General features: G+C 38.9%; 2 protein-coding genes and 2 long non-coding RNA genes across 6 annotated transcripts; 3 read left to right on the forward strand and 1 right to left on the reverse strand.

Annotated features, from left to right (window-relative positions):
- Window positions 1-464: 464 nt before the first annotated feature.
- On the forward strand, window positions 465-4,586 carry LOC131980892 (uncharacterized). Of its 2 annotated transcripts, none has more exons than XR_009395255.1 (5): window positions 465-681; window positions 3,679-3,788; window positions 3,938-3,998; window positions 4,205-4,362; window positions 4,462-4,586. It is a non-coding gene; the product is annotated as an uncharacterized LOC131980892 (long non-coding RNA). The 2 variants fall into 2 exon arrangements; XR_009395256.1 differs by lacking the exon at window positions 465-681 and adding an exon at window positions 3,446-3,489.
- Window positions 2,403-3,296, forward strand: LOC131980893 (uncharacterized). The gene is made up of 3 exons (XR_009395257.1): window positions 2,403-2,528; window positions 2,911-2,999; window positions 3,199-3,296. It is a non-coding gene; the product is annotated as an uncharacterized LOC131980893 (long non-coding RNA).
- Window positions 4,587-6,369: 1,783 nt separating the features above from the next.
- e2f5 (E2F transcription factor 5) lies at window positions 6,370-17,901 on the forward strand. 2 transcript variants are annotated; one of them, XM_059345380.1, is made up of 9 exons: window positions 6,370-6,413; window positions 6,531-6,666; window positions 9,181-9,290; window positions 9,600-9,760; window positions 10,268-10,377; window positions 11,494-11,809; window positions 15,573-15,710; window positions 15,994-16,032; window positions 16,804-17,901. In XM_059345380.1, exons 2-9 carry the CDS (start codon window positions 6,538-6,540, stop codon window positions 16,878-16,880), a joined length of 1,080 nt encoding a protein of 359 aa, XP_059201363.1. In that variant the 5' UTR covers window positions 6,370-6,413; window positions 6,531-6,537; the 3' UTR covers window positions 16,881-17,901. The 2 variants fall into 2 exon arrangements, with proteins under 2 accessions (XP_059201363.1, XP_059201362.1); XM_059345379.1 differs by lacking the exon at window positions 6,370-6,413 and having other exon boundaries at window positions 6,445-6,666.
- Window positions 17,902-18,851: 950 nt separating this feature from the next.
- ackr4a (atypical chemokine receptor 4a) lies at window positions 18,852-21,736 on the reverse strand. The gene has a single exon (XM_059344786.1). The coding sequence runs from the start codon at window positions 21,725-21,727 to the stop codon at window positions 20,618-20,620; it is 1,110 nt and encodes a 369-aa protein (XP_059200769.1). The 5' UTR covers window positions 21,728-21,736; the 3' UTR covers window positions 18,852-20,617.
- Window positions 21,737-22,456: the final 720 nt, after the last annotated feature.

Below are 22,456 nucleotides of genomic sequence, written 5' to 3' on the forward strand. Positions count from 1 at the left end.
AAGGAAAGATCCACTCTCTGTGAGCTTATTTTTGAGTATGTTGGGTTGGATGGTGTTGAATGTGCTTGAAAAATCAAAAAAACATGATTCACACATAAGCACCAGTTTCCTCCAGATGAGCAAGGGCACGGTGAAGCATGTAGAGGACAGCATCGTTCACTCAAATGTGTTGTTGGTATGCAAACTACGGCAGGTCGAGTTTGTCTTTGACCTCAACTCTAAAAAATGCATATAGGACTGAATTAATGAATATGAAGTGCTAGAAAAAGGTTAAAGAGTTGTTTTTAAGTTCTGAAAAAATCAGCAGACTCTGCCTCTAATGTCTTTGGATAGGCAGGTCCATAGTTTGGGAACATTATATGAGATATTATGGGATTTTTCTGCCTCATGGAAACAGAATGAGCGTGACGTCATGTAGGCCTATATAAAGGCCAGCAGACCTGTCATTACTCACTTTGCACCTGGACCTGGACATGAGCTGAAAATCTCTTGACCCAAACTGTGGAAAGTGAACTTTTGGAAACTTCTAAATAGCGGACCTTGCTGAAAAAACAAAACTACTGCTTCACGCAACTTTAGTGTAAAACCCAAAGGGACTGAATTCTGTCTTCAGTGGGCCGCTGGTCGCTGAGGACCACCTGCTGGTAGGGCCGAGCACCCAGGTGGACGCTAACCCTGCAGGTAAGACAACTTTTAATTAAATATTAATTCAGTTTCATTTTAAATCGTTTCCATCGTTTAAATTATGCTATAATTAGTGATTATTTCCATTTTAAAACGTTTTTCATCTAAAAAAAAAAGTAAATTAAAGCTGACTACGTCATCAACCCTGTTGGAAAATCTTGGGGTATAAACTTTCATATGATGATTTCTCCGTGGAGAAATCATTATTTCTTGGGGGGAAAATGATCAATTTCCCGGGGCGGGTGTGGAATGTGTGAACAAGTAGTGTATTGATTTGAAAACATTGTTATTTTGGTTTGAGGGCATCAAAACTTCCAAATTGTACATTGAAATTACTCCGACAAAATGGCGATCGGTCAGTTTTTTCAATAATAACAGAAATATTCGTTAGTTGGGCACCATGGAGATGACCATAGACTGTATGTAAATAGGAGATGATGGAACTATTGGGGACGCACGTCAGGACGTCATCACGTACCGGTGGAACTAAACCATAGACTGTGGTGTTAATTACATCAATTACTACATTACTATTACTATTAATTACTACAGTTACAGTTTAAGCTGCAAACATGTCCGAAATTATGTTTGAATCACCTTTCTCCCAGCGAAAGGTTTGTTTTGACATAAAGTGTTTCTTCACCACCTTAAACACGGTCGTCCATAAAGTTGTTTTCAGACACAATCCTCTGTTGACTGTGGTTTCATTTAATTGGAAGAAACTGATTAATACAGTTTTGAGAAGATATACACTTTATCTGTCAAGAATAAATTACATTACAATTACAATTACATACATTACAAGTCACAATTATATCATGGAAAGAGGTCATATATATATATATATATATATATATAGATATATATATATTATTCCAACTTTATAGTCGTCCATGTATATCATAAATATTACAATTTCTGTTTTCAGAAAAGGTTTTAGGTTGTTTCTGAAGCTGTTTATCAGCTGTAAAGGCACATCATGTTCCTCACAATATACAATTAAATTTTATTTTATTTCTTTGTCCTCTACAAAGAAAAGGAGACCCAATTGAAGCAGTTGTGGTAAAAAAGAGCAGTAACTTACCTTCCACCTAGTGGAAGGTAAGTTACTTATGAAGAGAGTAAACTGAGTGACCAAAAGAATATAATCACCTGTATAATGTAATGTATTTTGTTGTGGTGTTATATGAGATTATTATGTACTGAGTCTGGAAGCTCTGTTTTGTTCATGTCACTTACACATTTGAAGGAATAATAGTATGATAATTTCAGCTGTGCACTGCTTCCAGAATGTATTGATCATTGAATGTGAATAATCCCTTTTAATGAAGTCTGAATTTAAGAGCAGGTGGAAAAACAAATTGTATACAGAAATATTTTGGTATTTTTGCAGCTTATGCATGTAACAGGACATGAACTGAGCCAACAAAACCACATTATAACTGAGAAAGAAAAAGCTCCACTGAGAGGTTTTCTGATGTTGACGTGTGTTGTGATGTGTTTTATTTGTGTGTCAGGTTTTCAAACTCCAGCCTGCAGAGCCTGCTCACACTGACGGACTTCATCAAAGACGTCAGCAGCCAGGAGGAGGTGTGGTCTTCATTGCGTGAGGCTAAACTGATCAGATACAGCAGCCGTACACACATTCATATACACTAACACACACTCCTGTCCAGGAGATCAAAAGCAGAAACTCAACAATTTTTCTTCACCTTCTGCAGAAAACTTAGAGATACTCAAGGTGCCACAGATCCATCGACTCCAGCCTCAAACTCAAGGCACTCTATTCATTAAAGGGGGCGGTCTCTAAATGGGCTCCAGAGTTCAAGGATCACCACCAGAAAGTGAGTCATCTGGTTTAATAGTGCTTGTTGTTTAAACTCCTCCTAATGGTTTCTTCACAGCATCAATCCCTTTTTTTCTGTCTGTGTGTTCAGGACGCTCATGAATTCCTGACAACCATGCTGGATCAAATCAGGAGTGCATTGACACACATCTGCATTTACTGCAGTCAGAGGCATTCATTTAAATCCAGTGACAGATGAGACGACAGTCTCTCTGTTTGAACAAACATCACTATGAAGTGTAGTGGTAGCAGATCATCTGATGTCAAAATCATGTCAGAGAAGAGATGAGAAGTTTTGTTTTGAAACAAAATTTTGAACTGAGCCATGTTGGTTTTAAAAAAGCTGACTCTTCAGAATGAAACAGATCACTTTTCTTCAGGGAGTAGATGCCTGTGAGGACAAAAGCTACACATGCCCTGTTGAGGACCACCTGGTCTTTAGGATGCAGAACACCAGGACCTGTAAAAGGTGACATGAAAGCGAAAACACAGCAGCAGCAGCTGACCACAGTTTTAGTCTCCTCATCCATCACTCATTTTACACTGCACATTCAGGCTAGAGACGTAGCTTGTTATATCAATGTGATGTGAATTTCATCTGGTCCACTCTTTCCATTGTCACGACTCATGAGGCAAAAATTTTTATATGTATTGTCCCTTTAATACAGTTGTGGTGCCCAGTCTACCAGACAGGAAGACTTCAGCAACCTGTCTCTGAATCTGTTACCTGGAGGTTCAGTCCAGATGCTCCAGGATTACCTAATGGTAAGATCCAACTGTCCCCCTTCAATGACAGCACAACATGGCCAAACACTGTCTGTGTATGTGTGTGTAGTTATCCAGTATATAAAACTGACAGAATCTTGTCACTGTGCTGTTCAGGAGACAGAGGTGGACTTCCAATGTGAATGCGGGGCAACAAATCTGGCCAGCAGTCCACCTTTCTCCACTCTGCCCAAGTAAGTGACATCACATTCAACATCCAACTGTCTATCTCTAACCTCATATTATATCATGTTTACTTATTAACCTATTTTTTCTTCATTTAGTTCCCTACTCCCCACAGTAAGAAAATGTATCAAATCAACCAAGTTGTGGTAGCACCTCCTGTGTTTTAACCTCTTCTTCTGTTTGTTTTGTTTCTACAGTGTCTTGATGCTTCATCTGAAGCGTTTTCACTTTCACTCCGTTTCTGCAGCTGGAGAAGCTGAGTGACCCTGTTGACCTTTACAGGGAGCTGTTGGTGACCTCCGCCCAGGTAAGATATTACTCACCAGATCAAATACACATGCATATTTCACTCATTTTTATTGATCTACTTTTTCAACACATTATTTATTTATTATTATTGCTATTTTTCCACATCTTTATCCTTATTTATTTTATCTTATTTATTGTTCCTTTCAGGCTGACGGTTGGTTTAGTCTGGCGAGCGTCATCAGTCATCTAGGCTCTGGAGGGAATGAAGGTAAGATGATCACATACTGATTGTCAGACTAAGTAGCATTCTGTCAGACACATTGGAGACACATTACTGTCTGTTAGAGGTAGAAACATCTGTTTACGCTTTCCCTGCTTTTATGAACTGAGGAGCTTTTGAGGAATGATTGTTTATTTTAAATTATGTGAATTGTGTCAGTTAAGCTACGCCTTTTGATTTCTCCACTATTATAGGACACTATGTAGGTGACGGGTTGCACCCAGACATGCAGCTGGACGACCCTGCTGACCTCTGTCTCACCTATAATGACGCAAAGGTCACAGAGACAACCGGGGCCACTGTCTGCGAACAACGCCAGCGAACGGCCTACGTCCTGTTCTACCAAAGACGGGTAAGAGGACAAGACTGTCAACCAGACAGCAGACTCTGATGTTGTTTAAGTTTAATCCACCAGCTCTGTGCTGACTGAGTATTTTGTGTCTGTTCTCAGTTGTAGAGCATCCAGATGGTGGGACTTTGTGTCGCAGGCTCCAGAAGATGATCCAGCTGCAGTCTAATAGTCAAAAATAATTGTCCTATATATTTATTCACCACTGTTCTCCTTCACTGTTGTCCTTGACCTCATCAAACAACATGAGGTCAAGAACAACTGTGAAGGAGAATTCATAAGGACTTAGAAAAAGGCAATCGCCGCCCAAGGAGAATCTGACTGAACTTAAACCAGGCTATGTAACTGGTGTGATAAACTGACAATGTTCAATGTTCAGAGTAAAAGCTCGTCTTAGATATATCGCCCTGTGCGTTCTTACCATATTTTTATATGCAGGCTAAATAAAATACAAAATACAGGCAACAGTTACAAAAGTCAGACCAAATTAGACCAAACTTGTCACATTAGAAATGGCTGCTCACAATTAACTTTTACTATGACTGTATAGAATAATTGTTACAATTCTGCAAAAATAGGCATAACATGTTGATCGTGTTTTCGTGAGCTTTAAAAGTTCCTGCTGCAATTATTAATTGGACCCTATGTTTTGATACTTGATAATATTTAATAGTAAAACTACTTCTACTACTGCTAAAATAATTTAATTATTTATTTTTTTTATTTTATGATTTATTTATGTAGCACCTTTTATAACATAATATGCAGCTCAAACTAAAGCAGCACTGGTAGCACTGGTATTAAAAGCTACAAAAAATGTTGGCATTAAAAATAGGAGACTCAAGGAACAATAACAACAATAAAATAAAATTCTAAAAAATAAAAGATATAATATGAATTATAATAATAAATTAATATATGAATTGATAATAATAAAACAATTTTTAAAATAATAAACCCATAAAGCATGTGAAATCTAAAATAGATATTTAAAAACTACAATGATGTTAGAAAAATATGGAATTACTTAAAAACAAAATGATTAAAAGTATGCATCCTAAAACTCCCAAATCTCAATTTAGATTGCTCATTTCCCTCAATTAAAAAAAAAAAAAGACTATTCGACTGCAGTAAGCAGCCATGGGAACTTCACAGGTAAGTGTGTTGTTTCCCTCCCTCCCTGTTGTCTTTCTGCAGGTGGTGGATGGAGATGGAGTTTGAGGAGGAGCAGCAGCTCATCTGGTGGCCTGAAGCAGCAGGAGCGTTCCCCAGCCCTTAGGACGAGGGGCTTCACCCACGGAGCCTGGTTCCTCTCGAGGTTTCTTCCTCGCCGCTGTCGCCTCTAAATCTGAACCAATCTGAATCAGAGCCAGTCTACATATTTTAAGTCTCATTGGGCACCAAATTGGACTGGGACTCATTATGTTTCATTATCATGACTTGGAGATGTGTTTGTCACTTGGCATGCTCTCTGGGAAAGACTTAAACTCAATAAATAAAAAGAGGGAAATAAATAACATTTGTGTTTCTAGTATTTTACTCCAATTTGCTTTTTATGTAGCTATTGGTTAAATGGACCTCAGTGATGTGTCATCATTTTCAGTCATTTCTGAATTGAATTGAGTGTCATTTCTCATTGTAATTTTCCATGTCTCCCTTAACATAAGAAGATGGGAAATGAGACAAATAGAAAATAAATAAACACGTTTCAGTGAAAATAAGTACTGTAAATATGTAAAAGTGTATTGCTCTTTTTGTTGTTTATTAAGATAAGTTATTTTAGCAAAATATCTGGGAGAAATTATCGAAATTTGAGTTGAGTTTTAGAACATTTCTGCTTATGAATGTAGAATTTACATTGATAGTGAGTATTTATTGATTGATTAGGACCTGATCATGCTGTGTATCCGGTTGAAAACAAGGGGGGCGGGGACAAAGTCTGCTTGAGATGTGACATCACTGAAAGAAGGGAGGAGGGGGGGTCATGAATGGGGCAAGGGTTGCCATGGCAACTGTAACCTAACGTAACGTCCGTTGATTTAAAAACCCTCCAGGTAACTGCTGCTGCTGTCCCGTCGAGCTAACAGAGACGTTATGTTGGAGAGAAATATTTTTAGTTAAACAAAAAAAAAACCGCCTTCTTAATATAAGCGGGACTCTGTTTTTTATAGAAAGACGATGGAGTTTGAGACGACGGAGACTGTGCGTTCGACACCGAGTCGCCATGAGAAAAGTTTGGGGCTCCTCACCATGAAGTTTGTCAGCCTGCTCCAAGAGGCGAAGGATGGCGTCCTGGACCTGAAAGTGGTGAGTGAAGCGGCGACAGCAGGCGGCTCAGAGTCACTGTTTCTGGGCTGATATGTTTGGGTTGGTCGGTGTTCTTCAGTGCCACCGTAGGAACAAAGGGCTGTCAGTCACACACGGGGCCAGTCAGTCAGGTGCATTGATTTCCCTCACAGGTGGACTAGCTAGCCGCCATTAGCTTAGGAGCTAACAGTTTACAGTCTGATTGTCAAAGGGGTTAAACCAGTTTGTTCTGTACATTAAAAGTGAGGTTAAGGGTCCCAAATGTTACTGATCTCTCCCCTCTAAAGCAGGGATGGGCAACTGGAGGTCCGGGGGCCACATACGGCCCGTGTTGTGCCGTATTAAGCACCCCTGCCGTGAAAAGCACCCCCTCGTGTATATATATATATATATATATATATATATATATATATATATATATATATATATATATATATATATATATATATACACACACACACTCACATAAACACATACTTAGGAGTTTATATTCAATGATAAGTAGACCAAGAAAAAAAACAACACACTGACACTTCAATATACATATATATATATATATATATATATATATATATATATATATATATATATACACTCACACAAACACATACTTAGGAGTTTATATTATATATATTTACAACAATATTATGGAAGACAACACAGTAAGCAGGCTATTCATTAATGACATCAATAACCATTTACCCGATTTTTGTTATCTGTGACTGTGATTGTGGGAAAGTAGCTATGACTATTGTGGAATCCATGAGCGCATTTAAACATGAATCATTAACACAAAACTGGACGCTAAACAGAACGTGACATGGAATGAGAATATCATTTTTGTCATTGTGTGTACGTTGTCATTTGTAGTAAATTAAACATGAGCATTTAGTCCTTTTTGACATTTACTCGTGAATAAGAGATCTGTGTTATATTAAGAGATCTGAGGGGGTGCTTTTCACGGCAGGGGTGCTTAATACGGCACAACACCCGCACCCTGACTTGAAGTGGCCCTTAGTACAACTACATGTATTTGAGCATGAAATCTTAAAAGTGCAGTGTAAAAATGTACAAAACTACTTCTTGCAATTAATGTTGGTCTGCTGTTCCACAGTAAGTGGTTATTTTTTATTTGCTTCAAACCCTTTGTATTCCTATTTCTACTGTTATACATGCATTTCAGCATGAAATATGTTAAGTTTCTGCACTGTAAACATATTTAAACATTTAAACATGTGGCCCCCTCCAGGATTTAAGTTGCCCATCCCTGATCTAAAGTAACGTTAGGCTAACAAAAAACAAGCCCCGTTTAAGACTGTTGATTATAAGTGAGTTTAGGACTGCATATATTATGGAAACATATCAAATAATAAGTAGAAATGCATTGTCAATTCACTGCTTAACCCCCAAATCTCTTTCAGGAACACATGGAGGTCCACCTAGGACATTTTTTGGGGAACCACTACATTAAAAAATCATTGTTATCAGTTAGACTCCAGGCTGAGCTGTTCAGCACAGTGGTTCCCAATCTTTTTACACCTTAATACAAATCAATATCTTACTCTAGTTGTATATATCTATGGGTATTAGGGCAACCAAAATATAACCATATTTGCTTTAAGGGCCATGAGGAGGAAATACTATAAATGAATCCACATAAAATGCAATTAACAAGAGGATTATCTGCTTTCCTATCATCATAAAGTTTCTGATTTATTTGTATGACCTTCTTGGACTTCCGGACCCCACAGCTTGGGAACCAGCACCAGCTTCTTTTTAAATGATCATGCCAGTTAGATCGGCAATGATAAGTTGATTAATCTTCAGATTGTTTTGAATTGTTGGTCTGACAAAACAAGACATTTCAAGATGTTGCCTCTGGTACAGATTAGGAGAGACAGTTTTGTGATGTTTTATAGAGGTAAAAATAATAAAGCAGATCAACAGATTAGTAGATGATGAACATAGTTGGTATTTTCAATATACACATTCCACTGAAAGTTTCTTTCCTAATCTCTCAAATTATTCATTTGTGGGAGAATGATAATGAAGAGTTGCACTTTTTTAAAACCCCTTCCCCTCAAAAGTTAAGGTTGTGATAGACCTTATTGTACCATCTAGCTAGCAGCCATTATTGTTAAGTCTTGTGTATCTTTGCCAGACCTACCTGAAGTGTCTTCCTCAAACTTACCTTCTTTTCATCACCCTGATAAGTAGTTTTCCCTCCCTTCATGCGCGCCAAAGCTGGGTAATGTTTACACAGTAGGCTCCTTAGACCCTTTCCCTCCTCCTTCCTCCTCCGCTATTGTATAATTGTCCTCTTCTGCCAAGGGGTTTTATTTTGTTTGTGCAGCTTAATTTGCCAAATCCCTCATTTGTTGGCTTGACTCAAATCTTTCTTTCTTTTTTTTCACCCCAAGAAATGTTTGTGTGTGATCTATCTTGTCATTGAGGGTTCATATTAAGCTGCCACACAGAAATACCCTTTATGGAAATGTCTGTCTGAATTAACAGGCTGCAGACAGCTTGGCAGTGAAGCAGAAGAGAAGGATATACGACATCACCAACGTACTGGAAGGAGTCGGGTTGATCGAGAAGAAAAACAAGAACATAATCCAGTGGAGGTTTGAAAAAATCAGTGACATTTTTTCTCTCTTACTATTAAGTAATTGCTTTCTAGTTCTTTGATCTCTTGAATGTTGTCAGTGTTCAATTTAAAGCACTTCCTATGCTATGCTGTAAATGAAAAGCAGCATATTTTTCCCTCCCCTTAGCCTCAGCAGCTGATTATTTTAAACATTTGTATGCTTTAAGCAGCCAAATCTAATTTTAAATTGCCTGTTAACCTGCCAATGTAGGGCAAAACAATTTTGGTATACGACTTGTGTTCCTACATGGTTTCTTTTCTGATCTGTTATCCTCCTTGTGTCCAGGGGAGAGAACTCAGGCAGCCAAACTCAGGAGGTGCTGGATCAGGTGACGGTTTTGAAGGCCCAAAACTCTGAGCTGGAGGCTCAGGAGAAAGAGTTGGACCACCAGAAGGCATGGCTAGAAGAGAACATCAAACACTTTAACCACAATCCCATCACCACCGCATATCCTTTTATGCCATCTGTCATGAAATGTTTTGATGTCTATTTTTTTATTTTGTCCAATTCAGCACTTCTTTTCTTTAATATTGAGTACACAAACTGTAATTTTAAATGAACATGTCATGCTGAGGAAATTTAAAAGAGGATACCATTCCTACAAAAATCCACTTACTGTTGTGTTTAAAAAATGTACTACAGAGGTGTCAAGTTGGATGTCTGATTCTGTTTGTCTCTCTCTGCACTTTGAAACTCTAGTCCTCTTGGAGCCCCATTTATTCATTTCAGCGAAGAAAAATCTCCGCTTGATCCTTTTAACATTGTTTGCGTATTGAACATAGCAAATGCTGTAAAGGGAGGATTATAAATATAATTGCTATTGTCAGTCTCTTGTGAAAGCAGAGCCAGGCTAATCCTGACTTGCACAATGCTCACAGTCTTGTTTTTCCAGTTTATTGTCTCCTTTTCCCTTCGATAAGTAATCCTGCTCCTGTTTCCTTAACACCGCTGCACTTATAAATTTGTCACACATGAAGACATCTGCAATGCTTTCAGCGGGGACACTCTTCTTGCTGTTGTTGCTCCTGCTGGGACCCAGCTGGAGGTCCCACTACCTGAAACGGTTGGTCACTTCTTACAAGCTTTGTTTATTGATGGACATTCATTGTCTTTTTGTTCTGTACTACGTTAATGTTAATAGTCACCAGAAAGACAAGAATTCATGTTATTTCTTCTTTGTCTATAGTAAACCACACATAGCCTTTTGTAGCAGACTAATGCAAGAATTTTCATGCCTTTTTTTTTTTCTTCTTCTTTTTTGTCCCTAACTCGTGATGTAACTATCTGGCTTCTTTGCTGTTAAGTGCTCAACCAAGTTGAATGTCCCCCAGCTAGTTGCTCATTTGTTTAGCACTGAGCAGGAAGTCTAAAGTGGGTTTTTAGAGCAATTTTGTTTCAGGTCCACGCCCTCTCAAATGGCCGCTCACTCGCCGTGTCTCCATCACAAAAAAGGCCCCAGAGGGATTTACGAGACTCTGGAGGTGACGCGTGGTTTTCGATCGCCACATTATCACTTAGCGACAGTTTAGACCGTGATGTCACAGACGTGACGGATTTAACCCATTGAAGCCTGGAAAGCGGATACGTCGTTTTGAAGTATTTGTATAAGCTCTCAAATACTTTTTGAATTTCATTTCTATCTGCTACAGAGGCTGAAAAATCTATTATTGAGTAGAAGAGTTGACACTTTTTTTTCCAGAATTTTTCCAGAATTTCCAGAAAATTAGAGGCTTATTTTAAAATCGCCCAGTGGTTTTTCAGGCCTCAATGGGTTAACACAGGAAACGCCGAGATGGAAGGACCAGAGCTTGCCATCTTCTTCTTCTTGATAATAAAATTGTTGTGGCTACTCGCTACTTCACCAGCTTTTAAAACTGGTGCCTGTTGTTGTGGCGTCGAGTACTACATCACATCCCGCTTAGCGTTCGATCCAATCAGCAACCAGGCTTTTTTTCAGGGGAGACAAATGTCCCTGCTCTTCGACAGGGCCAAAAAATGGCCAGAGGGAGACCCGCCTCATTCCGGGTATTCGACTATAGTGGAAACACACCTATTTTTTGTGGGTTCATCACTACAAGTGGCCCTGTTCACATATAAGTAGTCCTGTGATTCATTGTGTATAAAATATTGATTATATCTATAATGATGATAAACTCATCCCCACACTGTTGCTCCTTAGGGCCATAGCGGTCAGAAGAAGTACCAGGTGAACCTCCGCAGCCACTCGGCTCCCATCCAGGTCATGCTCATCAACAGGGATTCAGACTCCACAATACCTGTGGTCTTCTCCGTACCACCAACTGAAGAAATCTGTCCAATGCCAACTCCACCCAGCACCCCAGCCAGCCTGCAGAGGTTTCCTCTCTGCACCTCCATGTTTTCCAACACCACCTCCTCTTACTGCAGCCAGGACTCTCTCTGCTCAGACCACCAGATGGTGCTGCCAGAACATGATGAAGTACTGACATCATCCACCCCTCCTGATGTGCAGATGGGTGAGCACAGGCTTTTAAACTATTACTGGCTTTTGATGGCTTTTATAAGGCTGCAGTGAACAAAATTCAGCAGATGGATTTTTTTTTGTGTGTATCCATAAACAGAGAAAATTCTTAATGAACTGAAATAAATGGAGGGCCAAGTTTAACAACAAAACTACATTGAATATCTGTTTACAAACTCTAACACAACTCCTGCAGTATAATACACATCTCATTTATCCAGTTGTATGCTGTGTACTTCCCAAACATGGATGCGATAGTTAATGCAGAGGTGTTTTAAATAATAGGGTTAGTGAGGTCTGTTTTTGGATCCATCGTTTACTGTGGAGTCATGTGAGAAGTTTTCTACACAAATTTTAAGGCAACACAGGGTTCGTAGCTGATGCACAAATCAACATTTGGGGGTGAAGCAATAAGAAACACCAGCCACAGCTTCAATAGCTCATAAAAAGGAATAAAATATTGGTTGATTTTCACCCTTTCATTCCAATTTTGTCAGACAATATAAAAAAAATAAGCCTCCAAATAATGATCCCCTTACACAATTAATAAAACATTGGCCTGTAGATGGGTAGCTGGCTTTACAATCAGCCCAATGTACTGTCACTGTTTCAGTTTTCTTTCTAAAATCCTCAGCCATGAGCTATCAGAAATAACACGTCTTCTGACTCATGGGGTAGAGGGTAAGTTCCTCCTCTGTTTTGTCAGTTATCACTTTTATTTTGTGCCGTCTCATGAGTAGTGTTGGATGTTCACAGTGATTCTGGCTGAATCTGTTTGATGTTTCAGTTAAATGAGTGAAAATCCCACTGGTGAAGACTTTTACTAAATGCCACCAACTATCTCTCTCTGAAACAAGCCTACTAGTCGCTAAGACTCTGTTGCCGCCACGCCTAAACTAATTCAGCAGTTTAATACAACAGCTCTGCAAGTGTGTGTCATGCGTTGTTCCACGAAACAAAATGAATAGGAAACTGTTTCGATTTGAATGCTATATTGGGAAACTAGGAGTGTTTTTTTTTTTTTTTTTTTTTTTAGTAACTCTTATTAGACGTACTAAATATCAAATAATCTTGTTATTGTTGTACTGAGTTGCATTTTAATGCGCGTACATTCTGCCAATGATGGTAGACTAAATATTAGCAGAGACACTTTTTAAAATCTGTGTTGAATTCAAATACGCTCCCATGTCCAAGAAATAAAAGTATTGCATTGCGTTCCGGTATTGTCAGGAAATCTATTTTTGGAAGTCCTGACATGCAAGAACAGAAAAAGGTTTTAAAAGATGCCTCTTTTATACCACGTGATCAAAATGCAGCTGTCGATGTGTCAATCATAATTGCTTACATATACAATATTCTGTATGGATATGAAAAACAGAAACGGATATAATGACAAATGCCAAAACGTGTGAATGGTGTTTGAAGTTTGAATAAGCTGTCCTTTCATAAGGCTTTTTATACATCAGGCTTAACTCGTAAATCTTTTAATTTCTGTACAAAATTATCCAGTAGAGGCAGTTCAAGTGGTAAGAAAGCAACAACTTCCTGAGGTAAAGAACTTAAGAGGCCAAAAGATTCCTGTATAAATGTATGACGGTTGTGTCGAATAACTGAGCCGATTGCAGGACAGTCAGAATTTGAAACGGTGTGTGATTTGATCTCAGCATGTTTTTGCAACTGTAGAAAGGAACCGTTATCTACTTGCCCAGACAATTAGTTTTACAGACTGATTTACAGCACTGTAATAAAAACCACAGAAGAAAAATCTCATATGACATGATGATGTATTGTACATGTGACATCCCGCGTTGCCTTATTTCACAAGCCTGACAGACACACTGCATTTGGTCTCTTCCCATATCATGTCATGGGAACCTAGAATGAACTTCCAGTATGCATGAAAGACAAACCACTTCCTCATCCTTCCTCAAGTTTCTAAGAAAAGAATGACTAAGGATGTGTAAGCACGGATAAAACTAGCTAATCTGCTGACAGACTTGCATTGTCAAAGTGAAACTGTCAGATCTTCCGTACAGAAAAGATCAGGCGCCATGACAACAAACTATTGTTACTGTTATACAACATTATATTGGAAATGATGACAGGCCGAACATGCATACTGTAGTTGAAGGAAGCATTGTGTTGTGTCTAATTGGTCTTTGTGGAGACAGAACTGCCTTCCCCTTCTGTCCATTTCGTGTTAAAGAGAAAGATGGTGGTATCTAGTGAGAAGAAGGATAGAATAAAATTATTATTTAACTTAAATCCACTTTTATCATTTACAGGAGACGCTTGAAAAGATTAAGAAAAGCTGGTGGACCAAATTTTATTGCTACATTTGGTCGGTAATTACAGCCGTGTTAATGTTTTACTTTTTTTTTTTTTTTGAAGGATATTTGTTGATGAGCCATTGAGCGGTTCATGACCTACTTTAATTTGTTGACTCCATCCTCCTGGTTATTGCTAGCTAAATCCTGAGACCTGCAGGTTCTTTTCTGATTGCTCACTCCCACCTAGAGCAAATTAAGATTTGAGTTGTGTCCCATGGGATCCAAATCCCAACGTAGTCCTCTATGAAAGTGAAAAATAATTTCTGTTAATTTGTGATAATTTGTCTTTAATAATTTGTTTTCAATGGGATGGTATCATAATATAATCCTACATCATGCTATCCTGATACACAATTGCATTGTCCTTATTTGTGTACCCGTCCTTCCACCAAGTTTAGTCAAATCTAGCATGTCAGTAATCTTGCTGACTGACGGACAGAACCAAACAAAACCAAACGAAACCAAAAACACAACATATGAACCATTTTTACTTTTTGAAGACATTTGCTTTTCTTTTTTTCTAAGTGTCTGTTTTGCTATTGCACATATAGAATATGGAGAAGCTGGATAACTTGGATTTATTATATTCTGTTAAACAGACAGGCAGAGATGTTTTTTGTCTTCTGTGCGAGGATCCTCAGTTTAAGTTTTTGTATTTCTCTCTCATGGCTACTATGTAATGCAACATACCTTCACATACAGTAGCATGCATTAGTTGCCAGTGAACCATAGTGTAGCATTCACAAAAAAATCACACATTTTTCACAAAGTTTTCCCTATTTAAATACAGCTACACGAATAGTTAAACGACCAAGTATGGCGACACAAAATAAAACGTGGCGCTTTTCGAAGCGGATAAAAAGGAGAACTATAATGTATGGCGGAATAGCACTTGGGAGCACTTCGACTCGGCGCAGTAATATCATCACTCCTGAAAAATCTTCTCCCCTCAGGAGTGATGATATTACTGCGCCGAGTCGAAGTGCTCCCAAGTGCTATAAATAGGGAAAACGTGGAGGAGTTTGGTCGCTTCTAACTGTCCATCTGTTTGGATCCTAATGAATGAACTGGGCTAAGCTAAGTGCTAGCCAAGTGGCGCCGCGCGCCAGGGCGATTGAGTGCACGCATTGAGACGCAAGAGGTCTGTATCAACTCGTCTTACTTGACCGAATAACATGTTTTAATATGAAAAAACGGTGGAGTGTTCCTTTAATTGTGCTGCCCAGCACCCTCGTGGACGCATTAAGTCCAGAATATTCATTTCAACATGGCTGATTGTTAAGGTTGTCACTGACCCAGTGCTTCATATCTTTTTCTCATAATTCCAGGTCCAGATAACTAAACCCTGTAATGTTGCAGATTTAATTTTCCACCAGGAACTTTATTGCATAGCTAAGTTTTGTTGTTGCACCTCGATGCTCCCTGCAGTGTGTCACAGTCAGTCAGCAGTAGAGTTGGAGCAGCAGCAGATAGACCTGGCGGGCCCAGAGTTCCAGTCTGTACTGGACATGAGCAGCCTGCTGAAGCTCAGCGCTGCTGGAGACCACATGAAGGACGACAGAGACGGTAAGGCACAAGGCACACAGCTCCACTTTTACTCTGTAACTTCATCCTGCTGTGAAGTTCTGGGACAATTCCATTTTTTGATTCACATTAGTTTCAGTTACGGTTCTTTAAATGTCTAAGATCTCAGCCTGCTTTTGTTCAGTTTTGATCTCAAGCTTAGTCAGGTGAGAAAATTGCAAAAATAATAAACTGATATTTTTAATATTCTGCTTTAACAATGGTTCATAATGACCAAGGTGGATAAGGTCTGTACCATGTTTCTATGTTTCTGTTTCTCTTGTAGGAGCTGTCGACCTAATCGATGAGCTAATGTCCACTGATGGTAAGCATCTCAAAACCTCAACTCACTTTCCAAATGAAATATTGTGTCAACAAATATTAGCAAATATACAGTCATGGAAAAAATTATTAGACCATTGTTTTCTTCAATTTCTTGTTCATTTTAATGCCTGGTACAACTAAAGGTACATTTGTTTGGACAAATATAATGACAATAAAAATAGCTGATAAGAGTTTAACCCATTGAGGCCTGAAAAATCACTGGGCGATTTTAAAATAAGCCTCTAATTTTCTGGAAATTCTGGAAAAATTCTGGGGAAAAAAGTGTCAACTCTTCTACTAAATAATAGATTTTTCAGCCTCTGTAGCAGATAGAAATGAAATTCAAAAAGGTATTTGAGAGCTTATACAAATACTACAAAACGACGTATCCGCTTTCCAGGCTTCAATGGGTTTAAGAGCTGATATCTAGACATTTTCCATGGTTTTCTTGATAATAACCAAAATCATTATTAAGAAAACCATGGAAAATGTCTAGATATCAGCCATCATCATCATCATCATCATCATCGTCATTCTTGTTCTAGTGGACAACATGACTTTAAGATTATGTTATGTTGGCACCTGTTACTTTAACATGGTATTAAAAGATGAGAAACAGGGTTTTCAAAAACACTGTGTCCATGTGTGGACTAGTCCTACAGCCACACTGACAGCTGACCATCCCATGTTGCCATTAGGCTGCTATCGGGCATCTTTTTATCTTTGTCTTGTTCCTGTTTTACAGTATGTTGTCTTGTTGATTCTCCTGCAGGAATCGACTACAGCTTCAACCTGGATGACAACGAGGGAGTGTGTGATCTGTTTGATGTGCAGATCCTAAACTACTGATGAGACGGAGGCCGGTCTCACACAGCCCCTCAGCAGTACACTCAGGAGGCACCTTCTGCCTCTAAGGACTGTTCAAAGATGCCTTTTCCCTTTTTTTGTTTTAATTGCACAGCTGGTGCTTAAACATAAATTGTCATGTTAAACCTTGATACACATTTCCACTTGCCTGCTTCCTGCCACACAACTTTACAGTTTACGCCACTGGCTGTCTGCCTTTAGCCAACAAACAACAAAGTGCCTGAATTTATTTGCCATGAGATATTTATGAAGCCTCGGGTCATAATGTGTCCAATTTAGTGTTTTACTGGGTAAATATCCACGACATTCCAGAGAAATAAGCCAGGAAAAATCATTCAGCCTCCCACTGCACTTTTGCATTTTGGTATTTTTCCACATATGGTGGAAAACCTGAGAACTGCTTACTTTCTGTTTATCACTTGCTGGGATTGTGAGAGCGTTTCCTTTCGTTGATACAACTTGTAATATTTCAGTATTGGCTTGTTTCTAACATTTGATACAGGGTTGATGAACTTGTTCAGGGTATGTAAGTAAGGAACTTTAATTACATGGAAAACATATTCCATAGATATATTTGATAAAATGGCATTATATTGTATTTAATGAGTGAATGTTTCGGTTACATTTTGTAACCTTGTTCTCATGTGAAAATGCCAGAAATATTTGTTTTCTAAATTATTGTGATACTGCCATTTTAGGCCTCTAAATTTTGTTTTTTAAATGTTTTATATAATTGGTTATATATTTGAATGACTTTTTTTTAAAAATTTAATTTAAGAAAAAAATTCTTGGTTCTAGTTTGTTAAAAGTGAAGCTGGTTGGCTGCCTTAATTGTATTAAGAAGTGAATTAGCCATTTTTCTGATCTGACATGTCAGATGTTAAAAAATGTTTTTCTATATTTATAGTATTCCTTGATTAAAAGACGCCATGGTTTGTTTTTTTTACATTTTGTTTATTTGCACATTTCTGAAAGTTTTTTCAATAAATGAATTTGATCTCGATGGACTTTGCTTTTCTGACAAGTATGAATCACAGTTTGATAAGAAACAATAACAAATCACTTCAGCATGTACTTACCTTTCCTCATGTAAAATTAGTTTGTTAAGGTTGTCTGAAAGTACAAGACTTCTAGCAGTTTGAACCCCAGGTTGAAACACTTCATCATTTTTTCCTCTTTTGGTTGAGTGAAATGTTTTTCTCAGTTAACAGATGGCAAACCTCAGTCAAATGGTTTCCACATGAGAGAAACACATGCCAGAACATGACCTGCAGCATCTCTTGATCTGTACCAGCTGGGATTCACAACGAAAACATTAACACAGTTTTATTTTCCTATTATTTATGAAGAACTTGTGAAAATCTAACTTTTGGTAAACAGTCAATGTGTTTACATATTGAGAGACTAATGGCCTGACAAACCACAGAAGACATTTTTGTCTAAGAGGGGAAAAAGCAAATGCAAAATATTTTAACTATGTCGATCTGTATTTGTTGGAGACAAGTGTTTTTAGTTGTTGCCAAGGCCTCCTCTGTCACTAACCCCTGAGCTTGTAATCACTAAGTCATGTGACAAATTAGCTTCATTCTTTATTGACAGAATTCAGAAGTAATGCAAGCTGTCAGTTCTTCCTCATGTATAGAGTCTGTGTTGTCCTTACATCCACTTAGAGCAAATTTTATTAGCAGTGTGATTCAATTAGATAGAAAACCTCTGAAGAAATTGTTTGACCTGTAATGAATGAATGAATGAATTTTATTTTAGGACAGACAGTACAGAGCCATTTTTGTAAGATTAAAATGTCTTGTTATATTATTAAAATAGCAATTTTTGCTAAATTTAAAATGCTTTTTTGATATTATAAAACAGCGTTCAGTGGTTGGTTGGGCCGACCTTACCTTGATGGTAGCGCCGGTGCAACTGGCCACTTGTGTAACTGTTTTTGTAAATGCTGAGCTCTGCCATTTTTTCTCCACTCTTCCCGCTTCTACTTGCTCTTTGAGATCCAGGGCTATTCATTAAACATTCAGGTTAGATTAGAGTTCCCCAAAGCTCCATTCTGGGGCCACTTCTGTTCAACTTCTATGTATCTCAGATATGGAAAACAACATTGGTCATACAAGGATTGGATCAGTGTGATTGTATGTTCCAGAATTCCCTTGTAAATTCACTTTTTATTTTTTTTTTAACAATGTGACAACAAGAACCACATGCACAATGGAAAATACCAGAATTCCCTCCAGTTAAAGAGAAAACAGAAATCTTTGGACCTGAGCAAGAACATTTTCTTAGTCTTTATATATATTTATATGGGTGTGTGTGTGTGTTTTTTGTCTTTTCTTGGCTTGTTGAAAGGTGCTATAAAAATAAACTTGCCTTTTGTACAGGAGGATGTTGTAATCAATTTGCAAAGGGCAAGCACAGTTACACTGACTTGTGTTTATCTAAAAAGATACAGAGTGTGTGCTAATAGTGGATTCTTCTTTCTTTCTAAGTCTGACTAAATATTTGAATGTGTGCAACCCTCCCTTTTTTGTAGCTACACATGTTGATAACAAGAATGTATTTGAAGTCATCATGCCAGGTTAAATCAGTGTTAAAGAAAAACATCTGCAATTAGGAATAAGATTTGCAACTATCGAGGGAATGATGATCACCTTGTTTAAAAAACAGCATACTTGTTTTTTCAGTGTGTTGTGCAGACTTGGCTGCAGATAAACTGAAGTAAATGTGACTCAGATGTTTTTGAGGAATTCACGAAACTAAGCTGTGGCTTCCCGACATGAAAGACAGTTAAATCCCACTGGATATAGATATGGTAAAATAACCCTGCCAGAAACTTCATGAGAGCAAACAAGCTGATATGCGATTATATATTTTATTTGTAGGCTGCTTAGGTCATCTGGAGCTCAGAAATGAAACAGAAAGTACATAGTTCATCTGGAACTATATAAGAGAATAATCATGCTGCTTATCACTGGTGACGTGTTTAGTGCGTCTGGGTTATAGGCTGTGCAAATGTGTAACATCAAGCAAAACTTGATTTGATTCCAATTAAAAGAAGCATTATTTCAAACATGTTACAAAGTTGTTTCCAGCTCCTACTCGCAAAGAGAACCTTTTTCTTGTTCTTTCTCCTTCTTCATTTGCAGCTGTACAGTGTGCAATATAGTGCATCAAGTTCCAGTATTTATGTGTGAGCAGCTGGAAGTGTTACTATAAGTACTATAATGTCTCTTGCGAAATCCTGGAGGAATCTGGATAAACAAAACAAAACAAAAGCAGCGACCACATTTAAAGTTGTCAGCTGGTCTGATTCTGTTCTGTTTCTCTTGATTCTGTAAAATAAGACTTCATTGTCATCCCAAATATATATAAAAAACTGTACAAATAAGAAGCACAAAAAAACAATACAATAAATCATTGTCTCATCTGAAGATGAAAATGTAACAGTGAGTAGACTGACAATGTGGAAAAAACAGACATATTGTTGTAATTTCTCTTATTTTCTTAATTATCCGTTTAGTAAATGGATTGCTGATTTATAGTAAATGTTTTCAAAATTAACTCATACTTCTTTACACCAGGGAAAGGGAAAAGTTTGGGACTGTTATTATCTACAAAAATGTTTAGCTGGTCTAGCCCACTTAAGATCAAATTGGCCCATAAACTAAAAAGACTTCAACACCCGTGGTTGAGGATTCCTCTCTGTCGTTGGCTCATATTGAGAATGTGTTTGTCTCTGGCGATACACTGTGGGAATTAAATGACATTTCAATCTCTTCCTCTGCAGGATTCTCCGTCCTCTTCCTCCTCTTCCTTCTCTTCTCACCAAACTTCTTGGCCACTCTCATCATATGCTGCCTGAAGGACGAGCCCACGAAGGCGTAGAGGATGGGGTTGAGGCAGCAGTGAGTGAGCGCCAAGCTCTCCGTCACCTGAGCCACCTGATCCAACACTTTACTGGTCCCACAGTGGGTCACGAAGGTGTAGACCGAGTCCATGGCTCGGTAGACCTTCACTACGTTGTAAGGCAGCTGGGTGACCACGAACACCCCGACAACTATCAGGAGGACACGCAGAGCTTTCCACTTCTTGCCTCTGCTCTCCACAGGAAGTCCCTTCAGCGCCCGGCCCACGCCGCAGTAACACACCACCATCACCAGGAGAGGAATCAGGAACCCCAGCAGCACTTCTATCACCTCCAGAGCAGCTTTCCCGCCTCCTGCCATGGATGGCGGGTAGACCGCAAGACAGACGCTCCTATTAGACGCCCATCTCACCTCTGAGAGGATTAAATCAGGAAGACCGAGGATAAAAGCCGTCCCCCAAACACTTAAACAGATCTTCCAGCAGTGTCTCCGGGTGAAAATCCTCTGCAGCCACTGACTCCGGTCTTTACCTTGCGCCCTGGCTAACGCCAAGTAACGGTCCAGGCTGATGCAGGCGAGCAGCAGCATGCAGCAGGTGAAGTTGACCGTGTAGCAGGCAGACACGATCTTACACACGGCCTGGCCCAGCTCCCAGCCCCTCGCCGCGTCAGCAGCCCAGAACGGCAGCGTGAAGAGCAGGAGCAGGTCGGCAACAGCCAGGTGGGTCAGGAAGGCGTCCGTCATGGTCTTGAGGCGTTTGTGGTAGGCGTAGACCGCCACCACTAAGCCGTTTCCTGCCAGTCCCACCAGCAGACACACAGTGTACATGATGGGGAGGAAGAGGGCAGCGAACGAGCGGACGTCCCCCTTCTCACAGAGCGTCGGGTAGTCGTCGTAGCTGAAGTTGAAGCTGATGTTTTCATGGTAGTAGTAGTCCTCGTCCTCTGGGACAGCCATGCTGATCAGATGAAGCTGTGAGGGACGACATTTGAAACTGTCACAGCTCTGTTTGTGCTAACAATGTACATACACAGAGTGGTGGGACCTAGAACATCTAAGGAATCCATTGGTACATGAGGAACCAAGTCATGATTTTTTTTTTGGCCCACCACCACCCCCCCACTTTTGGAGGAAAACTTTATTTTTATTTACATAACAAGAAAAGGTAAAAACAACTTAAACAGAAAATAAGGTAAATAATTACAAAAATAAGAATAAAGAGTAGATATTTACGACACCAGTTGTTGTTTACGTTGATTTCTGATAGTTAATAGGTATGAGGAGGGTTATTGTGTGGCCATACATATATGCTGATAAGCAAATCAGCAGACACAGACAGACAGACAGACAGACAGACAGACAGACAGACAGACAGACCGACCAATGGGGGAATTTTATGTAAATGCTACAGATGCGTATATGTGTGTGTGTGTGTGTGTGTGTGTGTGAGTGTGTGTGTGTGTGTGTGAAAGTTTGTGTGTACTTTGTATTTATAAGTGTTTGTATATATATGTGGATATTTCAGGGTGAAAAAGGAGATGTCAAGTCATGATATCTTTAGGGCAGGAGGTGAAAATAACGAACCAAAGTTAGGCTAAATTCTAGTGAGGCATAAACTGACATGGCCCTTTTTCAAAGGGGTCCTTTGACCTCTGAGCTCAAGATATCTGAATGAAAATGGACTCT

This window comes from Centropristis striata, chromosome 11 (genome assembly GCF_030273125.1).
Source record: "Centropristis striata isolate RG_2023a ecotype Rhode Island chromosome 11, C.striata_1.0, whole genome shotgun sequence".
Taxonomy (NCBI): Eukaryota; Metazoa; Chordata; class Actinopteri; order Perciformes; family Serranidae; genus Centropristis; species Centropristis striata.

What these genes read in the sequence shown, in the direction of transcription:
- ackr4a (XM_059344786.1), bottom strand. Translation starts at nt 21,727, where the DNA reads ATGGCTGTCCCAGAGGACGAGGACTACTACTACCATGAAAACATCAGC.
- e2f5 (XM_059345380.1), top strand. Translation starts at nt 6,538, where the DNA reads ATGGAGTTTGAGACGACGGAGACTGTGCGTTCGACACCGAGTCGCCAT. An exon ending in AAGAACATAATCCAGTGGAG is followed by an intron (nt 9,291 to 9,599) that starts GTTTGAAAAAAT and finishes CCTTGTGTCCAG; the next exon opens with GGGAGAGAACTCAGGCAGCC. An exon ending in CATGAAGGACGACAGAGACG is followed by an intron (nt 15,711 to 15,993) that starts GTAAGGCACAAG and finishes TTTCTCTTGTAG; the next exon opens with GAGCTGTCGACCTAATCGAT.